This window comes from Poecilia reticulata, chromosome 16 (assembly GCF_904066995.2).
Source record: "Poecilia reticulata chromosome 16, P_reticulata-male-v2, whole genome shotgun sequence".
Taxonomy (NCBI): domain Eukaryota; kingdom Metazoa; phylum Chordata; class Actinopteri; order Cyprinodontiformes; family Poeciliidae; genus Poecilia; species Poecilia reticulata.
This window is the reverse complement of record NC_088845.1, coordinates 1,031,478-1,059,336: the sequence shown is the minus strand read 5'-3', so window position 1 is coordinate 1,059,336 and position 27,859 is coordinate 1,031,478. Positions and strand designations below refer to the sequence as shown.

General features: G+C 44.9%; 1 protein-coding gene and 2 long non-coding RNA genes across 4 annotated transcripts in view; 2 read left to right on the top strand and 1 right to left on the bottom strand.

Annotated features, from left to right (window-relative positions):
• trim33l (tripartite motif containing 33, like) overlaps nt 1-12,674 on the bottom strand; it is a 31,125-nt gene extending 18,451 nt beyond the window's left edge. The window contains exons 1-2 of one of the 2 annotated variants that reach the window (XM_081617074.1): nt 11,949-12,674; nt 8,710-10,469 (exon numbers count right to left, since the gene is read on the bottom strand). In XM_081617074.1, coding sequence (XP_081473200.1) covers nt 8,710-10,278 — 1,569 coding nt within the window. In that variant the 5' untranslated portion in view covers nt 10,279-10,469; nt 11,949-12,674. Of the gene's footprint in view, nt 1-8,709; nt 11,485-11,948 lie in introns of those variants that run through there. The other variant, XM_081617075.1, reaches the window with a different exon arrangement.
• Nucleotides 183-1,276, top strand: LOC145555336 (uncharacterized). Its single transcript, XR_014091493.1, has 2 exons — nt 183-671; nt 998-1,276. It is a non-coding gene; the product is annotated as an uncharacterized LOC145555336 (long non-coding RNA).
• Nucleotides 12,675-15,744: 3,070 nt separating the features above from the next.
• On the top strand, nt 15,745-17,936 carry LOC145547718 (uncharacterized). The gene is made up of 3 exons (XR_014084019.1): nt 15,745-15,940; nt 16,082-16,631; nt 16,702-17,936. It is a non-coding gene; the product is annotated as an uncharacterized LOC145547718 (long non-coding RNA).
• The last annotated feature ends 9,923 nt before the right edge of the window (nt 17,937-27,859 follow it).

The window sequence follows — 27,859 nt, the reverse complement described above, 5'->3', positions numbered from 1 at the left end:
TCCGGCGGCGGCCATCTTTACCGTCATAAACAGACCGCTGCTGCTCATGCGGGTTGCAATCAGAGTAAAACATGATTCCAGATTCGTCCAGTAACTGAAAATAGGTCCAGACTGTGTCAACAGAACCGAGCAGGTCTGGACCTCTCCAGCAGGGGGCGCTGCTCAGTCTGAAGAGCATCAGTTGTGTCTGTTGCAACTCCTTGTGGTGACTCTCCTCTAACGGCAAGACGAGGAGATAATTCTGGTCCCCAGAGCTACAGAACCAACCCAAAAGAACCTGCTGGGTGCTTCTGCTCTTCATCGTCAACAAACCTTCCACTAGATAGCAGCGGGTTCACCGTTTCCCGAGCTTACAGGAGACTTCCGGTGGAAATCTCCCCCTTTGGCGTTAATAAACATGGAGACCATTAGCAGTTTGGCTTCTAACGGGCTCACCTCCTGCTACTGCCGCCTCTCCGCTCCGTTCCTCCCCGCTCCTCTGTCCACCATCAGCCGCCCCTTCCTCCCTCTGCTCTTCTCGGATCGATTCAACTCCCACAGCTTCACGTTTAAAGTTCTGGCTCGGTTCTGATCTGACATCAGGAGCTAAAACAATTCCACACCGACTGCCGACTGCGCATGCTCAGTTTTGGAGTGAGAAACTGTGAAACCAGTCCGGTCCCCAATTTCCGGTTCTGTTCTGTTCCACTGCATTTAACAGCTACAGAAAAAAAGCACCTATGTGGATGAAGTTAAACATTTATTTGGGCTTATTAGTATCCAAAAACGAAATAAGTGGACTTGTTAAAGTCTCAGGCTGTTTAGTAAAAATAAAGTTTCAGCCATTCATTGACATGAAATCTGACTATTTGAGAAATTTGTTAAAGCAGATAGTATTCCCAAGGTTATTTTTCCGCGTTGTTCTATCATCTCAAATTATATGGGGTGCTGCTTGTTAGGAATAAATAATTCTGTGTTTTCCTCTGTATCCTAACTGATTGCATGCTTGTGTACACAGGTGTTGGCGTGGTCATCTTGAGGGCAAGGAAAAGTTGGGCAAATGCCACACTTCTGCTTCAGCTGGTCAGAAGGAGTCACCACTTTATTACAAACAATCGGATCAAGCAGCACATCTGACTGGAAGGTGGCGGGTCTTCAGGTGGTGGAGGAGCTTCTCTTGTTAAACCCAGACCCAAACCAATTATTTATGCTACTTCTGACGGCAAAACTCTTGTAGAAGATGAGTTTTTAAACTTTCTGGTTGTCAAAATGAAGACATTAAACCACGATGACATCATTTTATTGGCTGTGAATCATTTGGATGGCCTCTAAGAAAGTCCTCTTTGAATTATGTCCAAGTTCCAGCCTGTGCAGGTCGCAGCTGCCGCGTAAGGTGCCACAGGCTGCCACGACCTTCACAGGCTGCCACGACCTTCACAGGCTGCCACGACCTTCACAGGCTGCCGCGTAAGGTGCCACAGGCTGCCACGACCTTCACAGGCTGCCACGACCTTCACAGGCTGCCACGACCTTCACAGGCTGCCGCGTAAGGTGCCACAGGCTGCCACAACCTTCACAGGCTGCCGCGTAAGGTGCCACAGGCTGCCACGACCTTCACAGGCTGCCACGACCTTCACAGGCTGCCACGACCTTCACAGGCTGCCGCGTAAGGTGCCACAGGCTGCCACGACCTTCACAGGCTGCCGCGTAAGGTGCCACAGGCTGCCACGACCTTCACAGACTACCACAACCTTCACAGGCTGCCACGACCTTCACAGGCTGCCACGACCTTCACAGGCTGCCGCGTAAGGTGCCACAGGCTGCCACGACCTTCACAGGCTGCCACGACCTTCACAGGCTGCCACGACCTTCACAGGCTGCCGCGTAAGGTGCCACAGGCTGCCACGACCTTCACAGGCTGCCACGACCTTCACAGGCTGCCACGACCTTCACAGGCTGCCGCGTAAGGTGCCACAGGCTGCCACGACCTTCACAGGCTGCCGCGTAAGGTGCCACAGGCTGCCACGACCTTCACAGACTACCACAACCTTCACAGGCTGCCACGACCTTCACAGGCTGCCACGACCTTCACAGACTACCACAACCTTCACAGGCTGCCACGACCTTCACAGGCTGCCACGACCTTCACAGACTACCACAACCTTCACAGGCTGCCACGACCTTCACAGGCTGCCACGACCTTCACAGGCTGCCACGACCTTCACAGCCTCCCGCGTAAGGTGCCACAGGCTGCCGTGACCCAGCAGCACAGGGTGCCACAACCAGCCACCGCTCAATAAGAGCAGCTTCTAGGTTCTGCTACGTATGCCACGGCTTCTGTGTCAGACTGAATATGAATTTCTGTATTTTAAACCAAAATAAATAAATAAAAACGGAATACATAACGCACACATTGAATCTGTGACATTTGCAATGGCTTCTGGTTCAGATAGAATCTAGAATATGACTAATTTGATTTCAAATAAATAGAAATAAAAGTATATTTTAATAAAATCATAATCCTCATACATATTTAAACATACAGACAGCAATGAATACATGTCAGCTTTTGTGATCCGGTTCTCAAGAACTACCACCAAACCCGAGACCAACACAAGGCCAAACCGGTCTCAAGAACTACCACCAAACCCGAGACCAACACAAGGCCAAGACCGGTTCTCAAGAACTACCACCAAACCCGAGACCAACACAAGGCCAAGACCGGTTCTCAAGAACTACCACCAAACCCGAGACCAACACAAGGCCAAGACCGGTCTCAAGAACTACCACCAAACCCGAGACCAACACAAGGCCAAGACCGGTCTCAAGAACTACCACCAAACCCGAGACCAACACAAGGCCAAGACCGGTTCTCAAGAACTACCACCAAACCCGAGACCAACACAAGGCCAAGACCGGTTCTCAAGAACTACCACCAAACCCGAGACCAACACAAGGCCAAGACCGGTTCTCAAGAACTACCACCAAACCCGAGACCAACACAAGGCCAAGACCGGTTCTCAAGAACTACCACCAAACCCGAGACCAACACAAGGCCAAGACCGGTTCTCAAGAACTACCACCAAACCCGAGACCAACACAAGGCCAAGACCGGTTCTCAAGAACTACCACCAAACCCGAGACCAACACAAGGCCAAGACCGGTCTCAAGAACTACCACCAAACCCGAGACCAACACAAGGCCAAGACCGGTTCTCAAGAACTACAACACTGCCAGCCACTACAGCTTCCAGATTTTGTAGATGACGATGCATAATTCTCAGAAAATTCAAGGATTTCTAGGACACAGGATAATTTACCTACTACTGTTTGCGAATACTGTTCATACTAAAATCAAATAAAATTTAAATTTGCATAGCACATTTCAGGAGCAAGGCATTTACATCATAAACACTAAAACACAAAGTCACGCACCATAGAATAAACAATAAAAACATTAAGTCGTTAAATTCCTAATTGATCACATTTCAAATCCACTCTAACCAGGTGGGTTTTAGTTGAGATTTAAAGGCTCTCAGTGTTTCAGCTGTTTTACAGTTTTCTGGAAGTTTGTTCCAGATTTGTGGTGCATAGAAGCTGAATGCTGCTTCTCCTCGTTTGGTTCTGGTTCTGGGGATGCAGAGCAGAACCAGAACCAGGCCCTGAGGTGATAGGTATTTTCTGAACCTGCATAAGAAGAAAGAACCACAGACAACTTCTGTGAGTTTTTACCAAGCTTTCATGAAAGGAGAAGACGCAGCGGCCCCCTCCAGCGAGCTGCCAACACTTCTAACTGAAAATCACAATAATCTATAGTAATATAAGACTGCCATGGTAAGATCAATAATCTATACACATTGTCGAGAAATCTGGTATAAGCATGTGAGATCTGTCCAGGTACACACAGAAAATGGATTAAAAGCCAGAGAAATAACAGTAAACCTTGTATAATGATTTAACAATGATTATGGTTTGTAACAGGTTAAAATAACCATACATATGCCAATGAAGGAATGTCTGTAATATGTAATCAAAAATATATGTTCTGTACCTTTAATCAACTGAGTGTTATAATGCATTGTGGAAAATAAGGGTTGAGTAACTCAATCGCGGCATGTTAATCAATGCTTATTAAAGATTAATAATAAATGTGTGAAGAAGAGAGATCATGAAGTAAAATGTTGATTATGTTTTGTGAGGAGAATAAAACTCAAGATGAATCACTGTGCTGAGCGAGGGTGCGGAAAAATCAGAAACAGATGGTCAACGGCAAAACAAGGGAGTTGTCTTGATGAAGTAATAAGGCAGAAATGAGTCATCGGAGAGTCGGGGAAGATCGGGGCTTTCCACGAACCATGAGATACGCTGGGAGGGCTCTGAAGTAATGCAGCCCTGCCCAATAGACCGCCCTGAATTGAGAGCTTAAAAACTGGAACCCAGGAGAATGATAACAACACACAATATTTCCAACATGAGGGTCTAGACGGTTGGTACAGCAACAACAGATCTTTAATGTATTGTGGTGCTAAACCGTTCAGTGATTTATAAACTAACGTCAGTATTTTAAAGTCTATTCTCTGAGCTACAGGGAGCCAGAGGAGGGACTTTAAACCTGGTGTTATGTCTCCATCTTCCTGGTTTTAGTCAGAACAGCAGCAGCAGCTCCTGGATCAGCAGCAGCAGCTTCTGGATCAGCTGCAGCAGCTTCTGGATCAGCTGCAGCAGCTTCTGGATCAGCTGCAGCAGCTTCTGGATCAGCTGCAGCAGCTTCTGGATCAGCTGCAGCAGCTTCTGGATCAGCTGCAGCAGCTTCTGGATCAGCTGCAGCAGCTTCTGGATCAGCTGCAGCTGTTTGATTGATTTATTAGTCAGACCTGTGAAGACGCTGTTGCAGGAATCAATGCAGCTAAAGATAAACGCCTGGATGAGTTTCTCTAGATCGCGCTGAGACATCAGTCCTCTAATCCTGGAGATGTTCTTCAGATAGTAGAAGGCCGACTTTGTGACTGTCTTAATGTGGCTCTGAAGGTTCAGGTCAGAGGTCATCACTACTCCAAGGCAGGGGTGAAAGTAGGCTGTACGGCAGGGTACGGCGTACTCCTAAAAGATTTAGTGGGGGTACGCAGTACCTGCAACAGAGAGGAGCGGCTGTCTGCTGTAAAGAATCAACGGGTTCACTGATCAGCCGTGACTGATTGGTTTTTAAAGAACAATCTAAAACACGACTTAATCAGTTAATAAATACCTTTTTTCTCATTTCATATTGTTTCTGAACTCTTTGTTAGAGCAGCGGAGCGACATGTTGATCTCAGAAGGTTTTGAGTCTCGGCATCAGGAGACAAACTGAACGCAGCAGGAGGCTGAGAGCAGCAGGTCCTCCTCTGATTGGCTGAGAGCAGCAGGTCCTCTGATTGGCTGAGAGCAGCAGATCCTCCTCTGATTGGCTGAGAGCAGCAGGTCCTCCTCTGATTGGCTGAGAGCAGCAGGTCCTCCTCTGATTGGCTGAGAGCAGCAGGTCCTCCTCTGATTGGCTGAGAGCAGCAGGTCCTCCTCTGATTAGCTGAGAGCAGCAGGTCCTCCTCTGATTAGCTGAGAGCAGCAGGTCCTCCTCTGATTGGCTGAGAGCAGCAGGTCGTCCTCTGATTGGCTGAGAGCAGCAGGTCGTCCTCTGATTGGCTGAGAGCAGCAGGTCGTCCTCTGATTGGCTGAGAGCAGCAGGTCCTCCTCTGATTTGCTGAGAGCAGCAGGTCGTCCTCTGATTGGCTGAGAGCAGCAGGTCCTCCTCTGATTTGCTGAGAGCAGCAGGTCGTCCTCTGATTTGCTGAGAGCAGCAGGTCCTCTGATTGGCTGAGAGCAGCAGGTCCTCTGATTGGCTGAGAGCAGCAGGTCATCCTCTGATTGGCTGAGAGCAGCAGGACCTTTGCTGTGGCTCCTTACAGCTGCTGTAGTTTCTGAACGTTCAATAAACGACAAACTTGGACTAATTACCTCGTTCATCTGTGAGTTTACGTCATTTACAACAAACATCAAACACGGTAAATATGTTTAATTAAGTATTTAACAAACAAATGGCTTCTACCGCGATAATTATGTGAAATTAAATTAATTAATGCTAGGCTACTGATTATCCCTCTGTCTGGACACAGGATCAAAAGAACCAGTTTAAAAGCTAAAATGAATGGTTTTATGGCACATGTCACAAAGATCTGCAGCGATTCTACTTGGCGGTCAGTCTCCTCAGTCAAAGATGAAATCAGATGAGACTCCAGCTGTGAGAGAGATCTCTCAGGACGAGCCAAAGAAACACCGTCCCTTCTGTCATACGGAGCTTCATTATTGGAACCAGTGCAGCAACTTCAAAATCCTGTCAGTAGAGCAGAGGACAGAGTGGATTAAAGCAAACAGTCGATGCTGGCGCTGCGGTCGGGAACGTCAGGCTGCCAGGTGTAATCTCAAAGCCAAGGGCAAACAGTGTGAGACGAAGCATCTGGATATCCTGCACGAGTAGGGTTGACACCCGTCCCTTAAAATGTGGAACCGTCCCGTATTTGGCTGTTAAATGTGGTGTCCCATGTTGAACCGTTACGGGATGCGATTTGATCCATACAGGTCCCTGAGTACTTTATATAGTAGTTTTATTGATGATACTCTGATGTCCCATTCTCCTGAAGGCAGCACAGAGCTGCACCACCAGGAACAGAAACACTGAAGAGAAGAAGAGCTATAATTAATGTAGTTACAGTTCTATCCATGTTTTAATGCTGCAGCTCAGTCGTTTGCAAATAGTTCAAAGTTTAAACTGGCATGTTGAACATCTTATATCTGGTCATTTTGTGGAATATTTAACAACTAGAAAATGGCAAAAATAAGAATATATTTTCCACTCTGATTGGATGCTGTTAGGCCTACCTTTGCATTTTTCTTAGACGCCGGTGAAAATAATTTCTATTCCCATGACTTTTTTGTTCTCTGGGAAATTATCTTGATGATAAATACAGAAACAAGCATAAAAATCAAAACATCTACAATAGTGATAGTTATATTAATGATAAAATAATGGTCAGTGCATATTAAATGTTTTTTCAGTGATTCTTCAGAAGAGGGACAAAACAGGTTCTATGGATAAAGCACAAAATAAAATATACACAAAATATAATTTTTTCAAAGATCTGACTAAACTTGGGCAATGTGAGCTCAACAATGTATGTTTTCCTGGTGTTTGCTGAATATTTTTCATTTTAAACATTGTAGTCAGTGGCTGGTGTCTGTAAAATTTCTTGTCCTGGAGCAGAACTCAACACATTATAATAGTTTTAAACAATTAAAGAAATACATCTAACGTTGCATTTTGAATCTGTTTTGTAGATTTCCCTGTGTTCACTTAATCGGTTTTGCAAAAACAGCATTCATACGAGTACATTAGAGATAATAAATGCAGTTACAGGTTTTTGAAGCAGTATTCAATAAATTGCATGCACCCAGGAAGAACAAAAAGCAAAGTTCTCTTACAAATCTTTGATTAATGTATGGTAGTCAAAATTAGGACAAATTATTAGAAATTTCCAATTCCTCCTAAATATAAAAAATTACTTTTTAAAATAATAAATACCTTATAGCCTTCAAATGAGAGATTTAATCTTAATGTTGAGAAATGTATTTTTTTATACAACTCAATTGCAAACAACTAAAAACTTGTTTTACGAATGTAAAGAAGGATCAGACTTATGGGATCAACTTTGTAACTTTGTCTTCTAAAACATTAAATGTGGATCTTTTTTCCTTACAATACATTCATTTTGGCTTATGCATAAAAAAAATTGAATTTTTAGTCAATGTCCTGATTATTTAAACCAAATATTCTATCCATAGGCTGCACAGTGGCGCAGTTGGTAGAGCTGTTGCCTTGCAGCAAGAAGGTTCTGGGTTCGATTCCCGGCCTGGGGTCTTTCTGCATGGAGTCTCCATGTTCTCCCTGTGCATGGTGGGTTTTCTCCGGGTACTCCGGTTTCCTCCCACAGTCCAAAAACATGACTGTCAGGTTAATTGGCCTCTCCAAATTGCCCCTAGGTGTGAGTGTGTGTGTGCATGGTTGTGTGTCTCTGTGTGTCTCTGTGTTGCCCTGCGACAGACTGGCGACCTGTCCAGGGTGACCCCGCCTCTTGCCCGAAACGTTGGCTGGAGATGGGCACCAGCACCCCTCCCGACCCCACTGAGGGAAAAAGGGTGCAAGAAAATGGATGGATGGATTCTATCCATAAATGTTGATATACAAAATGCTCCCTCTCATTCACTGCTCTAAGTAAACTCTTATTAAAAGATTTCTGAAAAAAATTTAGAATTTAAACGCAGTAAAATTGTATGAGTTAATGGAAGATTTTTAAATATTAGCCCAATAACATGTTTCTTATTAATTTAACTTTTTTATTTTAATATTTAATTACTTTTGCCCTTTTTGTTGTCTAGATTGTCGTCTGGAGGCGCTCTTGGGGTCTGATGAGCAGGAGCTGGTGGAGTTGCTGGCTGGTCCTCTTCATCCGCCGACACCTCATCAAGTTTTTGTTGGGACTCTTGGGCGTACTTGAAGGAGGCCTTCTTCATCCTCCGCAGCATAACATCGTGCATAATCCCAACATACGCTGACCTAATTAGCAGTGAGGGGCTGGCAAGCAGCCAGTGTTGCACAGGAAGGTGATATTAATATATTAGCCCATTCACTCATAGTTGCCTTTACCTTCAATGTGACGCGGTCTTCCAGGCGTTGGGCCCACTCCGCTGGGATCTGGTACTCCTTCTGGCCGACTTCTGGAACGTAGGTACGTCGTCCATCTTTGGCGTGGACAGGTCCCCAGGTTATGTTGCGCGCCATCCTCTCTGAAGCCCTCTCGATGTTGAAGATCTCGGTTCCTTTCTTCTGCCCCCGACGCTGTCCCATCCGCAGCGACTTGTATTCCCCAACAGGTTGCACAGGGCCGGAAAAGGCCCCGTCCTCTTCATCCTCCGGGTCGCTGATGTCCTCATACTGCGGCTGTCGGAGAGGCTCCCCCTCCAGGGGGTTCAGCGGTGGAATCCTAACTGGCTTCATCGCTGCTGTTCCTTCTCCGGGCGATGTTTTAATCCTTATTTCCTCAGGACCTGGTTCCTCTTGCTCGTCATCATATGGCTCGCACACAACCCGTTTGATATATCCTTCTGTCCCTGGCCCCGATCCAAGTTGGGGTTCTTTCAGTTTTATCCTGGTCAGGGGAAGAATCGACGGCTCAGCTTCTCCAGCCGTCGGGGAATGCTTCTCAATCTCTGGTTTTGGGCGGCCATCGCGTAGATTCTCCTCCAGTACGGCCGCCATCCGGACTACTCCGTCTCTCTGAATGTGGTGCTTTTTGGGGTCAATCACTACTACTAGCTCCTGGAACCCAAAACCGTAGTTCTTAGCCAGGTCCACTACTCCTCCCTCAGCCATGGCTTGGGCTGTTTCCCACGGCAAATCTGCAGATCTCAGTCCTTGCACACTCACCATCACTCGCCTCATCTCTTGGCTGTTAGCCGCCATGAGCCCTCTTTTTAATCCACTCCACATCTCTCGCCGATAAGCTTCCAACGTGTGAATCCTCCTGTCGTAGGGGACGATCGGGACGAGGATCACCACGCAGTAGGGCAGATTGCGACCATTTAGCATCACAATCTCTCCTTCGCTCCCTTCACCGTTGGCATTTTGTATTACATGTTCGTCCAGATGGTAACCTGGCCCTGCTCTGGTCCTCAGCTGCTCTCTGAACCAGCGGTTATGGATCCTGTATTGATGGTTGGTGAAAACTACGAGGCCATCTCCCTCGAGGTCCCAAGGTTCCCCCACCACTTGGTAGACACTGGGTGCCGCCAGCATTCCAATGTGGGAGGTCTCCTGAGGCAGCGGGGCCAGCTCCAGGGCCATCTGCCGGAGGCCGGATTTTTGAGTAAATTTTCTGGGCCGTTGATCCTCCTCCTGTGCTCCTTCCATGTTCTCGCTGCCCTTATCGTTACTGTTCCACTCTGCACTCTCCTCAGGTGCCAACGTCTTCCTCTCGGTACTGCAGGCTCCTGGTTGAAAGGCCAGTGCCCTCGATCTTGGTGGGGAGAACTCTGTTGCTGCTTCTTTCAGGGGTGTCTCTGGCAGGGGATGGTCCTCCTCCCCCCTTTTCTCTTGATCCTCTGAGCGCGAGTATGTTGAGGACCCTTGAGGCACTGATGCCCCTGGTGGTAATTCCTCCCTATCGGAGTCCGAAGACAGAACCATCGTGTACCTGGTCGGTGGACCCCCTTGCATCCCTGGAGATCCGGTCCTGCTAGGGAGCCGTGAAGGGGCCTCGGCCTCGCTGTCCTCCTCCTCCCTGTCCGTGGCCGGTCCTCTGGCTTCTTCTTCCTTCCTAGCTTCCCTGTAGACTCTCAGTCTCTTCACAACATCTGCACATTCCTGGTAGTTGTAAGTCCCCCTGACTTGCGGGTCCACTAGGATTCCTGTGGCCCACCCAGGGACACCATCTTGTTATTACACAGTAATCAGCCACGCCCATAACACCTCCCAACTCTAACGGACAACACCTAGTGCAGATATAGCCTAAAAATCTCACTTCCTCTCTTCTCTCTGCTTAACTGTTCTTTCACCCCTCCAGCCTATATTTGTAACACAGCATCAGACACTTTTTATCTCTCTGGTCTTTTCATTTCTACCCTCCAACCTGTAACCTTTAAAGAAAGGGTTAAATGTATTTTACTCATCTTTAAAACATAATAAATTTATATTGCATTTAAAAACAAAGATTACATGAGTTTCAGTCATCATTAAATCATAATACAAGATTACTAGTAGCTCCAGGCTTTTGTGACCCGTTTTCTGTGTGTCCTGGAAAGATCTCAACCAGGTCCAGCCAGGTTTCACGACAAGATTTATTAATTATTATTTAATATTTTAGTCTTTTCTTGAGCCTTTATAACAAGATTGATTTGTAAACAGTAGGAGCAATGATTTTTTTGTTTTTTTAATGTTTGTTTTTGACATGTTGTGACTTTGTCATTTTCATTCAGTCAATAAAAAAAGCGTAGATTTACCTAACCACTCTCATGCTCCACCCAAATCACGGTACTGTTTGTTACTCCCCAGTAATAAGTCCCGCCTACATCTCCCAACTCCTCGGACTCACTACTGCCCAGTTCTCTGTCCAACAGGTCAGGAAAATCCCCAAAACTTGGGTCTTACCCTAGAGGTAGTTTATGGAGGATTATCTAGTTAAACTGGGGACGGAAGGGACTCGTCTAGCTCTGACTACCTTCGATCCAGAAGTTATGACCCTTTTCAGTTGAGGAACAATCAGCTGAGTAGCCCTCACAGCTGCATAACCCCTACAACCACTCCTGTTAACGGTAGCTCCTCTCCTGTTAACGGTAGCTCCTCTCCTGTTAACGGTAGCTCCTCTCCTGTTAACGGTAGCTCCTCTCCTAACGGTAGCTCCTCTCCTGTTAACGGTAGCTCCTCTCCTAACGGTAGCTCCTCTCCTGTTAACGGTAGCTCCTCTCCTGTTAACGGTAGCTCCTCTCCTAAAATAACGCCACTTGTTAACGGCTAGATTAAGTTCAGTGACTTAGATTTAAGTCCCAGGGTCATTATTTTAACACTCACCAGAGGAAAACACAAAGCCACCCTGTCACTAGAATCATTTATGTTAACTTTACCATCTTTAGGAGAACCAACAATAATTAAGACTGACACAATTAAACTCACTGTTCACAATTCTCATTGATATTTTAGAATATAACTTTATTAAGCAAGCTTTAGCAGGGGCATATGACAAGCAGGTTAAATTCCCAAAGGTTATGAAAATAGGTAATAATATAATAAAATCAATTTAAAATCAATCACATCCTATCCTGATTCCTATCCCTAACCTGTGTCACTAAGTTCACTGAGCGAGGCTTTGGGGGAAGCAGGTCAACTCATACCCGATGGTTCTTGGTCTCGGCAGCTGTAATCCTTAGATGTCCTTGGTCAGAGTCTCTGTCCAGCCGGAGCAAAGTCCTCTTTTCTGAAGAGAAGCGGAGCAAAACCGTACGTTGTCCTTCTATCGTGCAGAATCTTTGTCATTAAATGATCCTCGTCTCTTCTCCAAGTCGGCTGCAGTAGAGTGGAGAGCGTTGGGTAGAGGCAGAGGAGTTGGTTGGATCTGGAACCAGGGCCGGTGGCGGGTGGAACTCGTCCCTTCTTGGCGGCGTGAAGTCTTTGAGCTTCCCTTGGTCCCGGGGTTTAGTCCTCTGCTGGTCTTTAGCCTGCTTCCTCCAGTTGGCTCCCCTTCTCTCCCCTGTGCTCTAGTTTTTATGCCTACTCAACTCAGGGCGGTCTACGGGGCAGGGCTGCGTTACTGTAGAACCTTCCCACTGCGTCTCACTGTCTGCGGAAAGTCCCGACTTTCCCCAACTCCCTTGTGACACATTCCTTCCTTATTACTCGCTTGCCGTTGACCATCTGCTTCTAATTAAGCCTCACCCATCGCCTTCGCTCAGTCCAAACATGTTCAGACATGTCCAATGCTGAAAAAACATGTTCAAACATGTTCAATGCTTAACTTTGTCATCATTTTACCTCAGTATGTTCCTTCCTCACTCATTATTTTTATTCCTTAATAATCAATGAATATTATACAACAATCAAGTTGTCTAAACCTCAATTCCATTATTACCTTCAACTGATCAAAAGTACAGAGCATACATTATAACATTCTCTGATTAAAAGTACAGAATATTTTGATCATACATTACAGACATTTCTTCATTGGCGTGTATAATCACTTATCACTTATAATCATCATTTAATCATTATACAGGGTATACTGTTATTCCTCAGGCCTTTATTCCGTTTTTCTGCGTGCACCTGGACAGATCTCACATACTCATACCAGATTTCATGACACCCCTGTGCTCTAGTTTTTATGCCTTCTCAACTCAGGGCGGTCTACGGGGCAGGGCTGCGTTACTGTAGAACCTTCCCACTGCGTCTCACTGTCTGCGGAAAGTCCCGACTTTCCCCAACTCCCTTGTGACACATTCCTTCCTTATTACTTGTTTACCGTTGACCATCTGTTTCTAATTCTGCCGCTCCCATCGCCCCCGCTCAGTTCACACAGTTCTCCTTCTTACAAAACATAATCAATGTTTTACTTTGTCGACATTTTACCTCAGTATGTTCCTTCCTCACTCATTATCTTTAATCTTTAATAATCAATGATTATTATACAACAATCAAGTTGTTCAAACCTCAATTTCCATAATGTATTATAACATTCAGCTGATTAAAAATACAGAACATATATTTTCGATTATGCATTACAGACATTCCTTTATTGGCATGTGTATTATTATTATTTTAAACTTGTTATAAACCATAATCATCATTAGATCATTATACAAGGTTTACTGTTATTTCTCAGGCCTTTATTCCATTTTCTGCGTGTACCTGGACAGATCTCACATGCTTATACCAGGTTTCACGACAATATGAAAGATTTTACAGAAATGCATTCTGAGCTTGACATGCTACAAAAGTGACATGGATATTATTTCCATTACGTTATAAAATATGTCTCCCTGTAAAAGTAGCCATTCGCTGCTAATTCTCCTCTTAATGTCTGTGACAGATTGTCAAAATGTAAAATCTGAAAACATCTTTTTGCAGATTGTTGATATGGTTTAAAGATGTGCTGTGTCATTTACTAAATTTACATTTGTTCTATTAACAGTCCTGAAGAAATGCAAGAATTACTGCGTCAAATGCACCGAACAGCAGCTCTGATGCTGGACAGGATGGGGAAATTTCAGTCTCCTGCACAACATTCCAGCCCTGCACCTGAAAGACGTTCTGTCTCTTCTGTCCCCACCGCTGTCCAACCCTGTGTCTCCAACAGCTGCACCGCGTACACACAACCTGCCAGAAATTCCCATTTCCAACCTGCTACAAGTTTCCACTTCCAGACTGTTCCACCTCGCCACACTTTTTATCAGCCCCGACCTGACCAGGTGCATTTGTCAAGGTTGTTTCGGTCCCAGCAAGGAGGATCAACCAGTGGGGGTAGAGAAAGGAAGCGGGAGACCCCCATGGACTCATGCTGTCATTTGTCCGCCTGAGGTCCAATCCACTCTCATGCCCACAATAGAGGAGGCTCACTATTACTCAGTTTGTGGTTTGGGACAAAAGACTGTGTGGTTCCCACACAATGAAGGAGACCATGCATTCTTCAGCGAGCATCTCCTGTCTGCCTTCCCCCTCTTAGGGATGCTGGTGGGTTTGTCTTGGCCCGTGGCAGCAGAGGAAAGGAAGAGCTGCCGATGCCACCAGAGGGATGCAGCCTGAGCTGTGTTCGCTCAGCCTCTACAAGGCTCCTTATATGTAGTCCGTCTCCACAAAGCCTCTCCTTGAGGCCCCCACCAGCTGATGAGGTTAGCTTTGACCTTTTTAGAAATGTGCATGTGCTTTATGTTGTATGGACATTCAAGCTGTTATTGTTTTGTTGCAATGTGTGTCGATCCCATAAGAGACGGAGAAGTGTCTCGTCTGCCAGGGTTAGGGTTAAGAAATAAAGCTCATCAGATTGATCATAAGAGGTAAATATGCTCTTTATGTATTAGTTGAAGATAATACATAAAGAAAGTAACATTAAACTTTTCTCTTCTTATTATTTCCACAGTAGACAGGAAACATCAAGGAACAACGAGTAAGCCCCATGTCTCCATAAATACATTGAAAAAATTAACATAATAAATTGTTCTTATGTTAAAATAATCTATATTGTTTGTTTTTTCACAGACATGGATGAGGAGATAGCCACGGCTGCACAGCAGTCTTTACATGTCAGCTTGTCTTTGTCCAAAACATTATGAGAAAGCACCGTTCTGTTAACCACAATACTTTTACAAGCATTTAACTCAGGGGCCCCCAAACTTTTTCCTCTGAGGGCCACATAACTTTTCCCTTCTCTGGTCGGGGGCCGGAGTCAGTTTGTAACAGAAAAAGTGTTACACGTTTATCACCTGGGCTGCCGGAAATTGTTGACGGGAGGGGGGGAGGGGGGGGTTACTCGATTGATTTTTACCCAGAAAGCACATGGGCAAAAACCGTTAGTGAAACGGTCACTGGGACTGACTAGTATATATTCCATTGAGGGAAAGTAATTTTAACATATGAATTCCTCATATGTTAACATAAAGGCTCGTTTTGAAGCATAAGCTGCAGGTATTGCTTCGAAAATGCAGCGTTCATAACAGACACGTGTTCATCTGCTCTACCGCTAGCAAACAACCGAACTGATTACATAGCATAACAGTCAAGCAGTTCCCTGAAAGTCCAACAGATGGCAGCAATGCGCCATGCAAAACAAAACACCCACAGTTTATAGGACACACTTCCTGCTACAGAGCCCCCTGGTGGTTGAAGAAAAATCCACATATAAACCGGAAAATACAATATATGAAAAGAAATCTGAATGCTCTCTGGTATTGTTCAGGGGGCTGGACCAAATGTGGAGGCGGGCCGGATCCGGCCCGCGGGCCGTAACTTGGGTACCACTGATTTAAAGCTTTATTCCATCCACCAGCAGGAGATGACCCCTGTGCAACATTTTATTCTCTTCATCTTTATGAAAACCTGTTTTTTGTTTTTGCAAAAACAAAAAACTATGTATGTTTTGTTTTCGTCCTTTTTTGAAGTATTTTAATACTTTTCTCATTACTTGCTGTTTGACAGTGAGGGTCCAAGAACAGCTGTTGTTGCACCTGAGGCCGTTCTAAGCTATGTTTTTAATTTAAACAATATCATTTCTCTTAGTTTTACAATTTTATTTTTCTCCTTCAAATTAATAATAACCTTTTGGTGTCTCAGTGCTCAAAGCCACATCTGGGAGCAAGAGGACACAGTTGAACTTGGCATGGAGAATGAAGGGAATCAGGTGAGTTTTATGCACAGTTGTATTTTTTTTATATCTGGCATTGCTTAAAGTCTTTTTACCATCTGTTTCCACTGTGAGATGAGTAATGTCTATTCTCAAGAACTCAAAAAAGCAGTTCTGTTTTTGTTTGTGTTTTTACAGGTCCCCCGATTCAGATTGTCCTGGAAGACCTGCGAAAAGGTGTTCAGAGTGGTTCTGCCCCGATCCACAATTGTCTGAATGTGTGCCGAGAGTTCCAAGGTTCTTTTAGGGCTTTTCGACGTCCCGCTTCAACCCCCTTCATCGACTGACAGTTACATTTGTGGATGCCGAGGACAAAGCGAGGGGGCTGTACACGACGGTGGTCCCAGCCGTGAATCCCTGCGGCTCCTTGTAGCAGCGCTGCGAGACAGTCGATACTCCGAAGGGTCAGAGGGCAGCAAAAATCTTTCCCTTGTATCCCGGGGCATGTAGTTCAAACATGTAGTTATTACATGAAATAGAAACCATCCTTTCTTCAGTGAGCATTGCTCCTGTAATTGGAGGTTATTATTATTAACTTTATGTTGCAGGTCTACAGTTTGGGGACTATAAAATAATTGTTGAAACGCTGGCCTTGGCCCTCCTCCAAGGAGGAGTGCAGTTGTGTGGTCAACAAACAGGCCCAGTGTCATTGGAGGAAGTTGGTGACCGGGAACTGCGCCAGGAGAAAGTAGGTAGCACAATTATTTTCCTGGACATTTATTTTGTCAAACATGCTCACATAGTTTCCATTGTCACAGATCAAAGCTGCAGAGAGCTTGGAGGAAGCCCAGCTGTGCTGCGTCCCCTGGGCTCTGTGACGTTTCTCCCTGACATGCAGACTCTCGCCGAGCAGCCAGGCAGCGAGGGCCCATGTTGAAGGTCGCATTAAACCGGCACCGGACCAGAAAGTTCAATCATCTGCACTGACTGCAGCAGGTCCACTGTGAACGAAATATTGGCTCCTTCTTCAATATGATTTGCCAAGATTTGTTATTTTGGTAGATGTTTACGTTATGTCCTCAGCTGCTGCTGGCTGTGAATGTGATGCAAACAGTTACACTAATGCTGAGATGCAGACACAACACCCCCGTTATTTTGGCAATATCTGATCATTTTAATCATGCTTCACTCTGAAACAATGTTTCACTGGTTGTCAGCTGAGAAAACAAGACATGATGCGTCTCAAAGACCTGATTAAATGACATCACAACCTGTTCCTCTACGCTCAGAATATAAACCCCTTGTTCAGAAACTGTCTGCCATTAAAAGGACTTTTAGGAAATAGTCACAGTGTCATATGTTGGGTTTTTCGGTGTGGATTTTTATGTGTTCTTCGTTGAGTTTGGGTTGATTTCTAGGTTTCAAGTGTCTAGTTTTGATTACTACGGTTTTTCCTTTGTCCACTAATTGATGATCTGATTCACCTGATTGTTCAGCTATTTATGTTTGACGCGCCGCCGCAGTCTCGTCTAAGTTTCCAGTCCGAGGATCCCTGATCGCTCCGGTGAGTTCTGACAACTTGAACTGTGATGAAAAGTAAAAGTCTAAATATGACAAGACGTCGAAGGCCTCGTGGTTCCTGACACACAGGAAGTCAAAGAAGACCTACAGGGTTTCTCTTCATTGGACGACTCTGCCAGCCACATCAGATGACCGATCAGCACCATGACTGAATGTCCCCTTGCATAAGCTTCTGTGTAAATGCTACTTTCTCCACCAGAAGAGTGAGATGCTTCCTGAATGACAAATCCTTAATTACCAGAGGCACAAAGATGCGTCCAAAAAATAGATCCCTTAGGAATAAGACTTACTTATTGTCTTTGGGTCACTTCCTGAATACTTATACTGTTGATCTTTAATATCTGAGACCCGATCCTGTCGGGTGATATTGAGTTTGTATTGCAGTGAATCCAGGGTATATTCAGTTTGCAGTGAACATTGTAGCAGGTTGTCTGCCTGAAGTGGCGTTTAAATTCGGGTTGAACAGGATCAGACTGACAACAAATGGATAACGTTAAAGGGAAACCCTCTTATTTAACAATAGAAATTGTTAATTAACTTAATCTTGGTTGTTTATTGCCCTTCGGCTGGACAGAGTCGTAACAAATGGCATTATACAGTTTGCTGTTGTTTTGCTGTTCTCTTAGTTTGTATTTATTTTTTAAAAATCACCATTTTTGATAGAAATGAGCTAGAGACTCGCTTATTTTTTTTGACATACTCAGAAATTTATGCCGGGCCGGATTAAATCATCCAACGGGCTGGGTCCGGCCCGCGGGCCGTATGTTTGACATGCCTGTCTTAGAGGGACCGGATTGCCTGAAGGTGCCAGAGACGATGAGGACCCATCCTGAGATCCTCTTTGTCTCTGGACACAACCAGCTCACCGTCCAGAACATGATGAGTCTTTCTGACGCCGTCTTCCCCCTCCTGGCAGCAATGCCCGACGAGATGAAATCTGACATGTTTTGGAGGGCCTGGCTTGTTGAAGTAGGCGTGTTACGACTGGCTCAATGTCATAACAAAAACGGGAGACCATGCAGGGGTTAAAGTGTAGAAAAATGAATATTTATTAACAAAAACGACAATGGATTGTGGATATCAGTGGTGTAATGCAAATGCTTGGATGTGTTGTATGAGTGCATATGGAAGTGTTGAAGTGCCAAAACAAAGACAAACGCAAATGTGCAAAAAGGAGGGGAGCTGCTGCCTGGCAACAAAACACCACAAGCGGCAGAGTGGACGCTGAAGGCGACCAAGAAGATGGAGACAGCCAGGTTTAAGTACTCTGCATTCCCAATCAACCTGATCAGCAGCACCTGTAAAGGGGAGGAGCACAAGGACAGACAAAAGCAACACCTGCAGCCCAGCCCTTAAGGCCCAGGGCCGTAACAAGGCGGTATGAACGTTTGTAATGCACAAGATTACTAGGTAATATTTACAAACTTTTGACAAAAGTAATAAAGTGTTTTATTGTTGTTTTTCCTTTAGATGGTTCACGACCAATCAGCCTACAAAATGTCTGGACCAAATCCCTCCACTGGGCCTCAGATTGAGTTCCTTCACGCCCCACTTGAAATGGATCCCGCCGGCGCCATCCTGAGGCCAACACATGCAGTGAGACTCCAATTCATGAAACATTTGAAGAGTTTCAGGAGTATATGGAGTCTGGCATTATTCAGTCAACAACTTTTGGTTTTAATTTTTGTTGTTTTCTGTTTTGCTATTAGCATTAGTGTTAGGATACCGTTTTTGAAAATATGTTAAAACTATGTTATAGTTCATCAGATTGTAAAATATTTTTCTTGTCTGTACTTTTTTGTCAACAGAAAACTGCATTTTTGGCACTTTTTTTCTTGAACAAAGGTCTTAATGAAAGTATGTTAGAATTATGTTTGTTAATCAGAAACATGTTCTTCATGAAAGTTGTTACTGTGGCCTATAATGAGAGATGAGGACAAAATATACTCAACATCAGTTTTCAGTAGAATAAGTGAATTGTTGACTGGAGGAGGAATATTTTCTGCTCAATTTATGTAAAGAATACATGAGTTTTCTAGTTTTTATTCATTTTGGCTGTACAGATAACTGTACTCGCTGAAAATATACCTGGGGTTTTAAAGAAGATTCCAATTAATTTTAATTTGCACAGGCACATCATTATTATTATTATCCTAATGCCAGAATTAATAATAAATACTTTGTGGCATTTTGATTCAGTAATGTAATTATATTAGTTGTGTTGCCACCCCACGCCACTAGAGGCAGTAGAAGACCCAAAAAGATGCGACTAAGGAGCAGATTTAGAAGTACGCAGAAAACTACAGAATTTGTTTTAAACTGAGCTGCGCTGAAGTTAATAAAAGAGATAAGTTAAAGTACGGTGAAAATTCTTCTTAAAAATGAAGATATCACAGATTTAAAAAGAGATTTAGCGCCCCCTTCACTGGGCCAGGACCCCTCGACCTCGTTAGCTGCCCTGACTAATGCCTAAAGAAAATACGAGGTAGAAATCTAAGCATTTTGAAAACAATTTTATTGAAACCACTGATATTGAAAAAACAACATTTTTGTAATATCTAATAAACAATTTGTTCAGACATGACCTACTTCAAGACTTTTTGACAGGCAATAGCAACACGGACCAACGACATGAACACATGCAGCGAACGCATATGCAACATAGACATATGCAACATAGACCAACAACATCTACACATATGGCTTCTACTTATTTTTGACACAAATGGAACCCCATACATTTAGGGCATTACTGAAATGGCAAAGTTATGTACAGCCATTTCTTAGTCCAATTAAATGTCATAAATTGAATTTATGAGATTCTAAATTAAAAAGGTCGTGTATTTGCGTTTGATCTGGACTATAAAAACAAGTCGTAAAGTTTTATGTCTCGATGAATGACTTATACAACCTATTTCTTTTTTTTTTAACATGCTTAACTGTTTGGCTATCTACAACAGGTTTTAGAAAATGACGGTAGGATTAGTATGGAATGGATTGTTGGACTTCATCCATTTCTGTCTCTGTGCTCCACCAGTTTCAGAACCCGACCAGAACCCGACCAGAACCCCTCACTGTAAATGACAGCTGGTTATTTATAAAAACAGGCCTTAATGCCGGAAAATGATGAGGTGTTAGAAGCCATCCATGTCGTACAAACGGATCAGATACCAAACGGATCAGATACCAAACGGATCAGATACGGAGCTACATCCACCGTCCAGGCTGGACCGCTGAGCTCCCAGTGAGGCGCAGATTGTAACGAGTTTAGCTTTTACTGTCCTCTGCAATCTGGTGCCTCCATAACAAGCAGTAATCAGTTTCAGGCTCTTCACATGTGACTGGCTGCAGTCACATGAAAACATGGTTATGTAAGCTGCAGCGTGTGTGTGTGTGTGTGTGTGCGTGTAAGCAGGTAGAAGAGAGAGGAAAACACAGAATCCATAACAGATTATTATTATTTACAAAATACTCATAACTTAGAGTGATGCTACATCCTGGATGATTATTTTCCTGTGTGACCGGTGGATTCCCGCGTTGTGTGGTGATCAGACATCAAGTCTGGGTTTGGAGGGTCTCCGTTTATTTAATCTGTCAATCAGGAGATATTAGCATTAGCACCTAGCATGTGCTCCTGCATGTTTTATTCTCTGCCTGGTCTAACACACCTGGACCCAGTGAGGCTCATAGAGGCCTGAGCAGAACACTGACCTGCTCAGGATGGTGCTGCCACCAAGGAGAGACTAAAACCTGCAGGAGCCTCCGGACCCGCTGTGGGGACACAGACACATCATGTGTCCTATAGCGTTTGTGTCTTTACAGGTTGGAAATACCAATTTCAACTTTGATTACAGAACATTTTATATTAAAATTGCAGTTTTGGTTTGACTTTTCAAAGATCCATCATTTCCAGTTGTGTGTTAGAAAGTCCCGTCACTTCCAAGAGGAAAAATCAAGATCCCAGAAGACGAGGATAACCTGGAGCTTAAGCACATACAGAAACTTCCAGACTGATCAGGGATGTGCATTTCACTGAAAACACCCCGATGATTTGTGTGAACAGATGGACTCATGTCCACAGTCCTGCTGTCCCTGTGGTGAAGTCCACAAACACGGACTGAGTTGGAACGATGCAAACAGCATGATGATGACCAGAGACTCCTACCCTGTGGTTCAGGTTCAACAATGTTACGCTGCCATTGTGTGAGCTGCTGCTACCGTGTTTCCCCGATAGTAAGACGTATCGGGGGCTTCAGGGGGGTCGGCTAATATAAGCCGTACCCCGAAAGTAAACACGGGGGTACTGCCGCCTCCCCCTCTCTAGCTGCGCGCCGCCTCCTGCCCACGTCCGCACCGTCCCCCTCTCCATACGCCACCGTCCCCCTCTCCATACGCCACCGTCCCCCTCTCCACACGTCACCGTCCCCCTCTCCACACGTCACCGTCCCCCTCTCCACACGTCACCACACCGTCTCCCTCTCCACACGTCACCGTCCCCCTCTCCATACGCCACCGTCCCCCTCTCCACACGTCACCGTCCCCCTCTCCATACGTCACCGTCTCCCTCTCCACACCACACCGTCCCCCTCTCCACACGTCACCACGCCGTCCCCCTCTCCACACGTCACCGCGCCGTCCCCCTCTCCACACGTCACCGCGCCGTCCCCCTCTCCACACGTCACCACGCCGTCCCCCTCTCCATACGTCACCGCGCCGTCCCCCTCTCCATACACCACCGCGCCGTCCCCCTCTCCATAGTCACCGCACCGTCCCCCTCTCCATAGTCACCGTCCCCCTCTCCATAGTCACCATGCCGTCCCCTGCACTTGTCACTGCCGCCTCCTGCTTAAAATACGGTAATACAATACTGTTCAGGTCGTTAATAAATGTTAATTTTATGGTTAAAACAAAAAAATCTACAATTTTTTTCCAATATAAGACATACTCCGAAAGTAAGACATAGTGGGGCTTTTGGGGATAAAAAGAAAGTAAGACACTGTCTTACTTTCGGGGAAACACGGTATCTGATGGAGACATTTTCCTTCTGTAACCACAGAAACCATCACCAGACGGTTAGAAAGGCATTTCACCATTTCCTCCACTGACGGACTTCAGGTCTGAGTTCTCGTGTTCCGGTTCCCAGAACCTGTGATGGTAGCGGATGCCAACTGGATCAGACATTATCCATTATCGTTTACAAGACAGACACACATTTTAACAGTTCAATTGTTTTGCCAAAATAAGGATTTTGAACTTCAGAACAATATGTGTACTGTGATGTTTTTTGGAGTTTTGTTTTAATTTTAATGTGACTTTTGTTTTAGTGAGCTACATTGTTTAGTGCATAATGAGTGTCATTGTCTGTCATGATCCGGGTTTTTGGTCCCGTTAATCTCAGCCACCTGGACGTTAATTGGCGCAGCTGATTGTTTCCTCTGGATGTCTCTGGTTTTTTCTGGCTCTCATGTCGGCATCGTTTGTGAGAAAACTACCAGTTAAAGAGGTAAAGTATCTGATTACTGCTGGAGTTTCTTCTTAAAAACGACGACCAGACCTGACATTAAAGCCCAGATCCAGATGACGTGTCTGGCGGGCTGACGTCGTTAAGCCGTGGTCCGATTGGGTCAAACCACTCACAGCAGAGGCCTTCATGTCGGGTTTTTATCTTCGGTGTAGAATTTCAGCAAAGTGACGTCAGCCTGATGAAAGACAACACGAGCAACAAGCCATGTTACAGAAGTGAGTAATTGTTTCTGCTACACATCTTTCTTAAAGGAACAACTGCGGCTGACCCCACAGCACATCGACTCACCTGGATGGGGGAGCACACCTGGAACGGCGTTGAAAAACACGACGCATCCAACAACACGGAGAAATGAAGACCCACGTCACAGATTTCACTTTCAGCACATTACTAACAAAACTATTTGTTTTTATTGATATTATCCAGCACAGGAGATGGATCTTCCAGATGCTCACCTTTTACCTGGGTTCCCTGGGTGTTTGCTGTCCTCATGAAAACTAACGACATTGCTGTGAAATCCACATTGTTTCAACCCGAGTTCTACATATTGGTTACATCACCTGGAGAAATGATGAGACTTTGTTAAAAATAAAACAGGTTTTAATGCAGAAAATGATCAAGTGTAACAGGTACAGAGTGACGTTCACCGTCCAGCGCTGGGCTCCTCTCGCTCACCTTACAGGTGACACCAGGGAGCAAAGCCTGCAGCGAGAGTCCAGCTTCATTTTCTCCTCATTCAGCCTGTTGGCCTTCATCCACCTGTCCTCTTGTGACCGTCGTCAGCCTCAAGCGTTCAGGTGATCTAGGCGTGTGAGCAGAGAAAGACAAAGAGTCTTTGTCCGTAACAGAGTGTTCCTCAGGAATTCATTGTAACATCTGTGGCCTAGAAAGTTACAACATTCATCGTTTATTTTAAGGTCATTTCAGCTCCTTTAGTCTTTTTGTTTTTCACAATGTAGCATCAGGGATATTTTCCTGTTTTTATTCGCTGATGAACACGTAGACGCCTCATGGAGCAGGTCAAAGGTCATGGAGCGGGTCAGAGGTCATGGAGCGGGTCAGAGGTCATAGAGCGGGTCAGAGGTCATGGAGCGGGTCAAAGGTCATGGAGCGGGTCAGAGGTGATGGAGCGGGTCAGAGGTCATGGAGCGGGTCAAAGGTCATAGAGCGGGTCAGAGGTCATGGAGCGGGTCAAAGGTCATGGAGCGGGTCAGAGGTGATGGAGCGGGTCAGAGGTCATGGAGCGGGTCAGAGGTCATGGAGCGGGTCAGAGGTCATGGAGCGGGTCAGAGGTCATGGAGCGGGTCAGAGGTCATGGAGCGGGTCAGAGGTCATGGAGCGGGTCAGAGGTCATGGAGCGGGTCAGAGGTCATGGAGCGGGTCAGAGGTCATGGAGCGGGTCAGAGGTCATGGAGCGGGTCAGAGGTCATGGAGCGGGTCAGAGGTCATGGAGCGGGTCAGAGGTCATGGAGCGGGTCAGAGGTCATGGAGCGGGTGAAAGGTCATGGAGCGGGTCATAGGTCATGGAGCGGGTCAGAGGTCATGGAGCGGGTCAGAGGTCATGGAGCGGGTCAGAGGTCATGGAGCGGGTCAGAGGTCATGGAGCGGGTGAAAGGTCATGGAGCGGGTCAGAGGTCATGGAGCGGGTCAGAGGTCATGGAGCGGGTCAGAGGTCATGGAGCGGGTCAGAGGTCATGGAGCGGGTCAGAGGTCATGTAGCGGGTCGGCCCGTTGCTGCGATATGTAACAGCGTCGGCCATCTTGAATGTGGCATCTCTGCCAGTAGCTAATGCAGGTAAATGGACTGAACTTTATAAAGTGCCGTTCTACAGAGTATTTTAAGTTAATAAATTTTCTCACACATTAATATATTTGGCAATCAGAGAAATGACTAAAGACAGTTTCTAACTTTTGATGTGATTATTTAATATTTTCTGAATAAAGAGCTCAATGTTTGATTTGATAGATTCTGATCATTTTTATGATGATATTAATGAACAGACACTTTTACAGTTTTATTAAAGAACATATTTACATAATTTAATGTACATTTAACATTTCAAGACAAACTATTTTCCTGTTTTTATTTTTATACGTTATTGAGAAATATATACTCAAGAAGTTCTAAATACACACACTTATAAAGATGAGATAAACTATATACATTTATTCCAACATTCAGCCTGTTGGCCTTCATCCACCTGTCCTCATGCGACCGTCGTCAGCCTCAAGCGTTCAGGTGATCTAGGCGTGTGAGCAGAGAAAGACAAAGAGTCTTTGTCCGTAACAGAGTGTTCCTCAGGAATTCATTGTAACATCTGTGGCCTATAAAGTTACAACATTCACAGTTTATTTTAAGGTCATTTCAGCTCCTTTAGTCTTTTTGTTTTTCACAATGTAGCATCAGGGATATTTTCCTGTTTTTATTCGCTGATGAACACGTAGACGCCTCATGGAGCAGGTCAAAGGTCATGGAGCAGGTCAAAGGTCATGGAGCGGGTGAAAGGTCATGGAGCGGGTCAGATGTCATGGAGCGGGTCAGAGGTCATGGAGCGGGTCAGAGGTCATGTAGCGGGTCGGCCCGTTGCTGCGATACGTAACAGCGTCGGCCATCTTGAATGTGGCATCTCTGCCAGTAGCTAATGCAGGTAAATGGACTGAACTTTATAAAGTGCCGTTCTACAGAGTATTTTAAGTTAATAAATTTTCTCACACATTAATATATTTGGCAATCAGAGAAATGACTAAAGACAGTTTCTAACTTTTGATGTGATTATTTAATATTTTCTGAATAAAGAGCTCAATGTGTGATTTGATAGATTCTGATCATTTTTATGATGATATTAATGAACAGACACTTTTACAGTTTTATTAAAGAACATATTTACATCATTTAATGTACATTTAACATTTCAAGACAAACTATTTTCCTGTTTTTATTTTTATACGTTATTGAGAAATATATACTCAAGAAGTTCTAAATACACACACTTATAAAGATGAGATAAGTTATATACATTTATTCCAACATTCAGCCTGTTGGCCTTCATCCACCTGTCCTCATGCGACCGTCGTCAGCCTCAAGCGTTCAGGTGATCTAGGCGTGTGAGCAGAGAAAGACAAAGAGTCTTTGTCCGTAACAGAGTGTTCCTCAGGAATTCATTGTAACATCTGTGGCCTAGAAAGTTACAACATTCATCGTTTATTTTAAGGTCATTTCAGCTCCTTTAGTCTTTTTGTTTTTCACAATGTAGCATCAGGGATATTTTCCTACCTTCTGCATTTATGCTTGTCCTTAACTTTCTGTTTGTTAGCACGTTAGCTCCACTTGGTGACGTTGAGCAACAGAAACGATGTTTTTCTCTGAGCAGCGGATGAACCGCGTCTCTGATTGGTCCCATCACAGACTGGTCCTCGTCGGCTCGTCTTGTTGCTCCACATCCTCTTCCTGGTTTGGATCATTTTTGTTCCTTGGACTTTGCTGTTTCTTTGTACGTTTTCTTTTTAATTAAATCTACTTTTACATCTGCTTCCTGCTGCGTTGGGGTCCACGCTTCACCCACACGCATCATGACAGACGGTGGTAACGCAGAGGAAAGCCACTCTGTCCATCATGGTCAGTTTGACGGACATATGCATTGCAAACATTTAAATATCAATAAAAAGTGATTTTTAAGAGCCTAAACTTGCTACAAAATAAAATGGCAACAATCTTCAAGTTAAGAACTAAAATATTAAAATGTTTTTGCAGCCAAAGTTTTTGCTGGAAATGGTGAATATTGTAGCTTCGTAGTCAATGATATCAATAAATACCTGTGAAAATGTGCCACTGACGCATGACGTCCACTTCAGTGGACAGGGGATCATTTGTAGTTTCTCCAAATACAAAGTTGCTATTTATTCAGTAGTTTTAGTCTTTAGGAGTTGCTTGATGTCACAATATGTATTTTTACTTTCCTGCAGCAGAAGGAGGGACTGGATTCTCCTGAGTTGGTCCTTTTTCATCAGTCGGCCATATTGGATTTAACTGCATTTCCTTGCACTTGCAGTGGGTGGCCAGTAGTTGGCGGTGTCCTGATGCACTAGTGACCACTTCAGTGGTCTGTCTGTATTTACACCATAAACATCCTGTGTTTAAATCACATGTTCAGGGTTATGTTAATATAAAGCTAAATGCATAAAATGGCTGCATGGACATGTAAGTATCTGCTCCACCAACGCTGCACGACCCTAAATCAGCAGCTGTTTCAGTTCACGCAGAGCTTTGACGATAAAGTCCTGTTCCTAACTTAGAAACGGCTGGAACCTTTTCTGACCTGGGATAGTATAAAGTATATCTGCTGTCTGTCATAACTTTATCCAGAGCCAAGTCTGCTAGAGTTTTGGCGTCTTGTTGAGTTTTAGCAAAGCGTTCATCAGTCTGGCAGCAGGTGAATCATCCTCAGGTGGAGTTTACTCAATGTTTTCATAATTTATTTCATATACCGGTAACTCTGCCATGTTTCATCCTTTCAATCGGCCGAATTTAAAGGAATCCTGCAAATCCTCAGCTCACGTTGTCATGGAAACCTTTGGACTGAAACTGACAGACTGAGCAGCCAGCAAGACAAACAGAGGAGCTGGGGGCGGCGCCGCCACCGGGCCGAGACGGTGCATCGCTGATCAGAGCCGTCCTGTGGTTGGACAGGTCAGAGCCGTCCTGTGGTTGGACAGGTCAGAGCCGTCCTGCAATTGGACAGGTCAGAGCCGTCCTGTGATTGGACAGGTCAGAGCCGTCCTGTGGTTGGACAGGTCAGAGCCGTCCTGTGATTGGACAGGTCAGAGCCGTCCTGTGATTGGACAGGTCAGTGTCTTGGTGGCTTCCTGTCCAA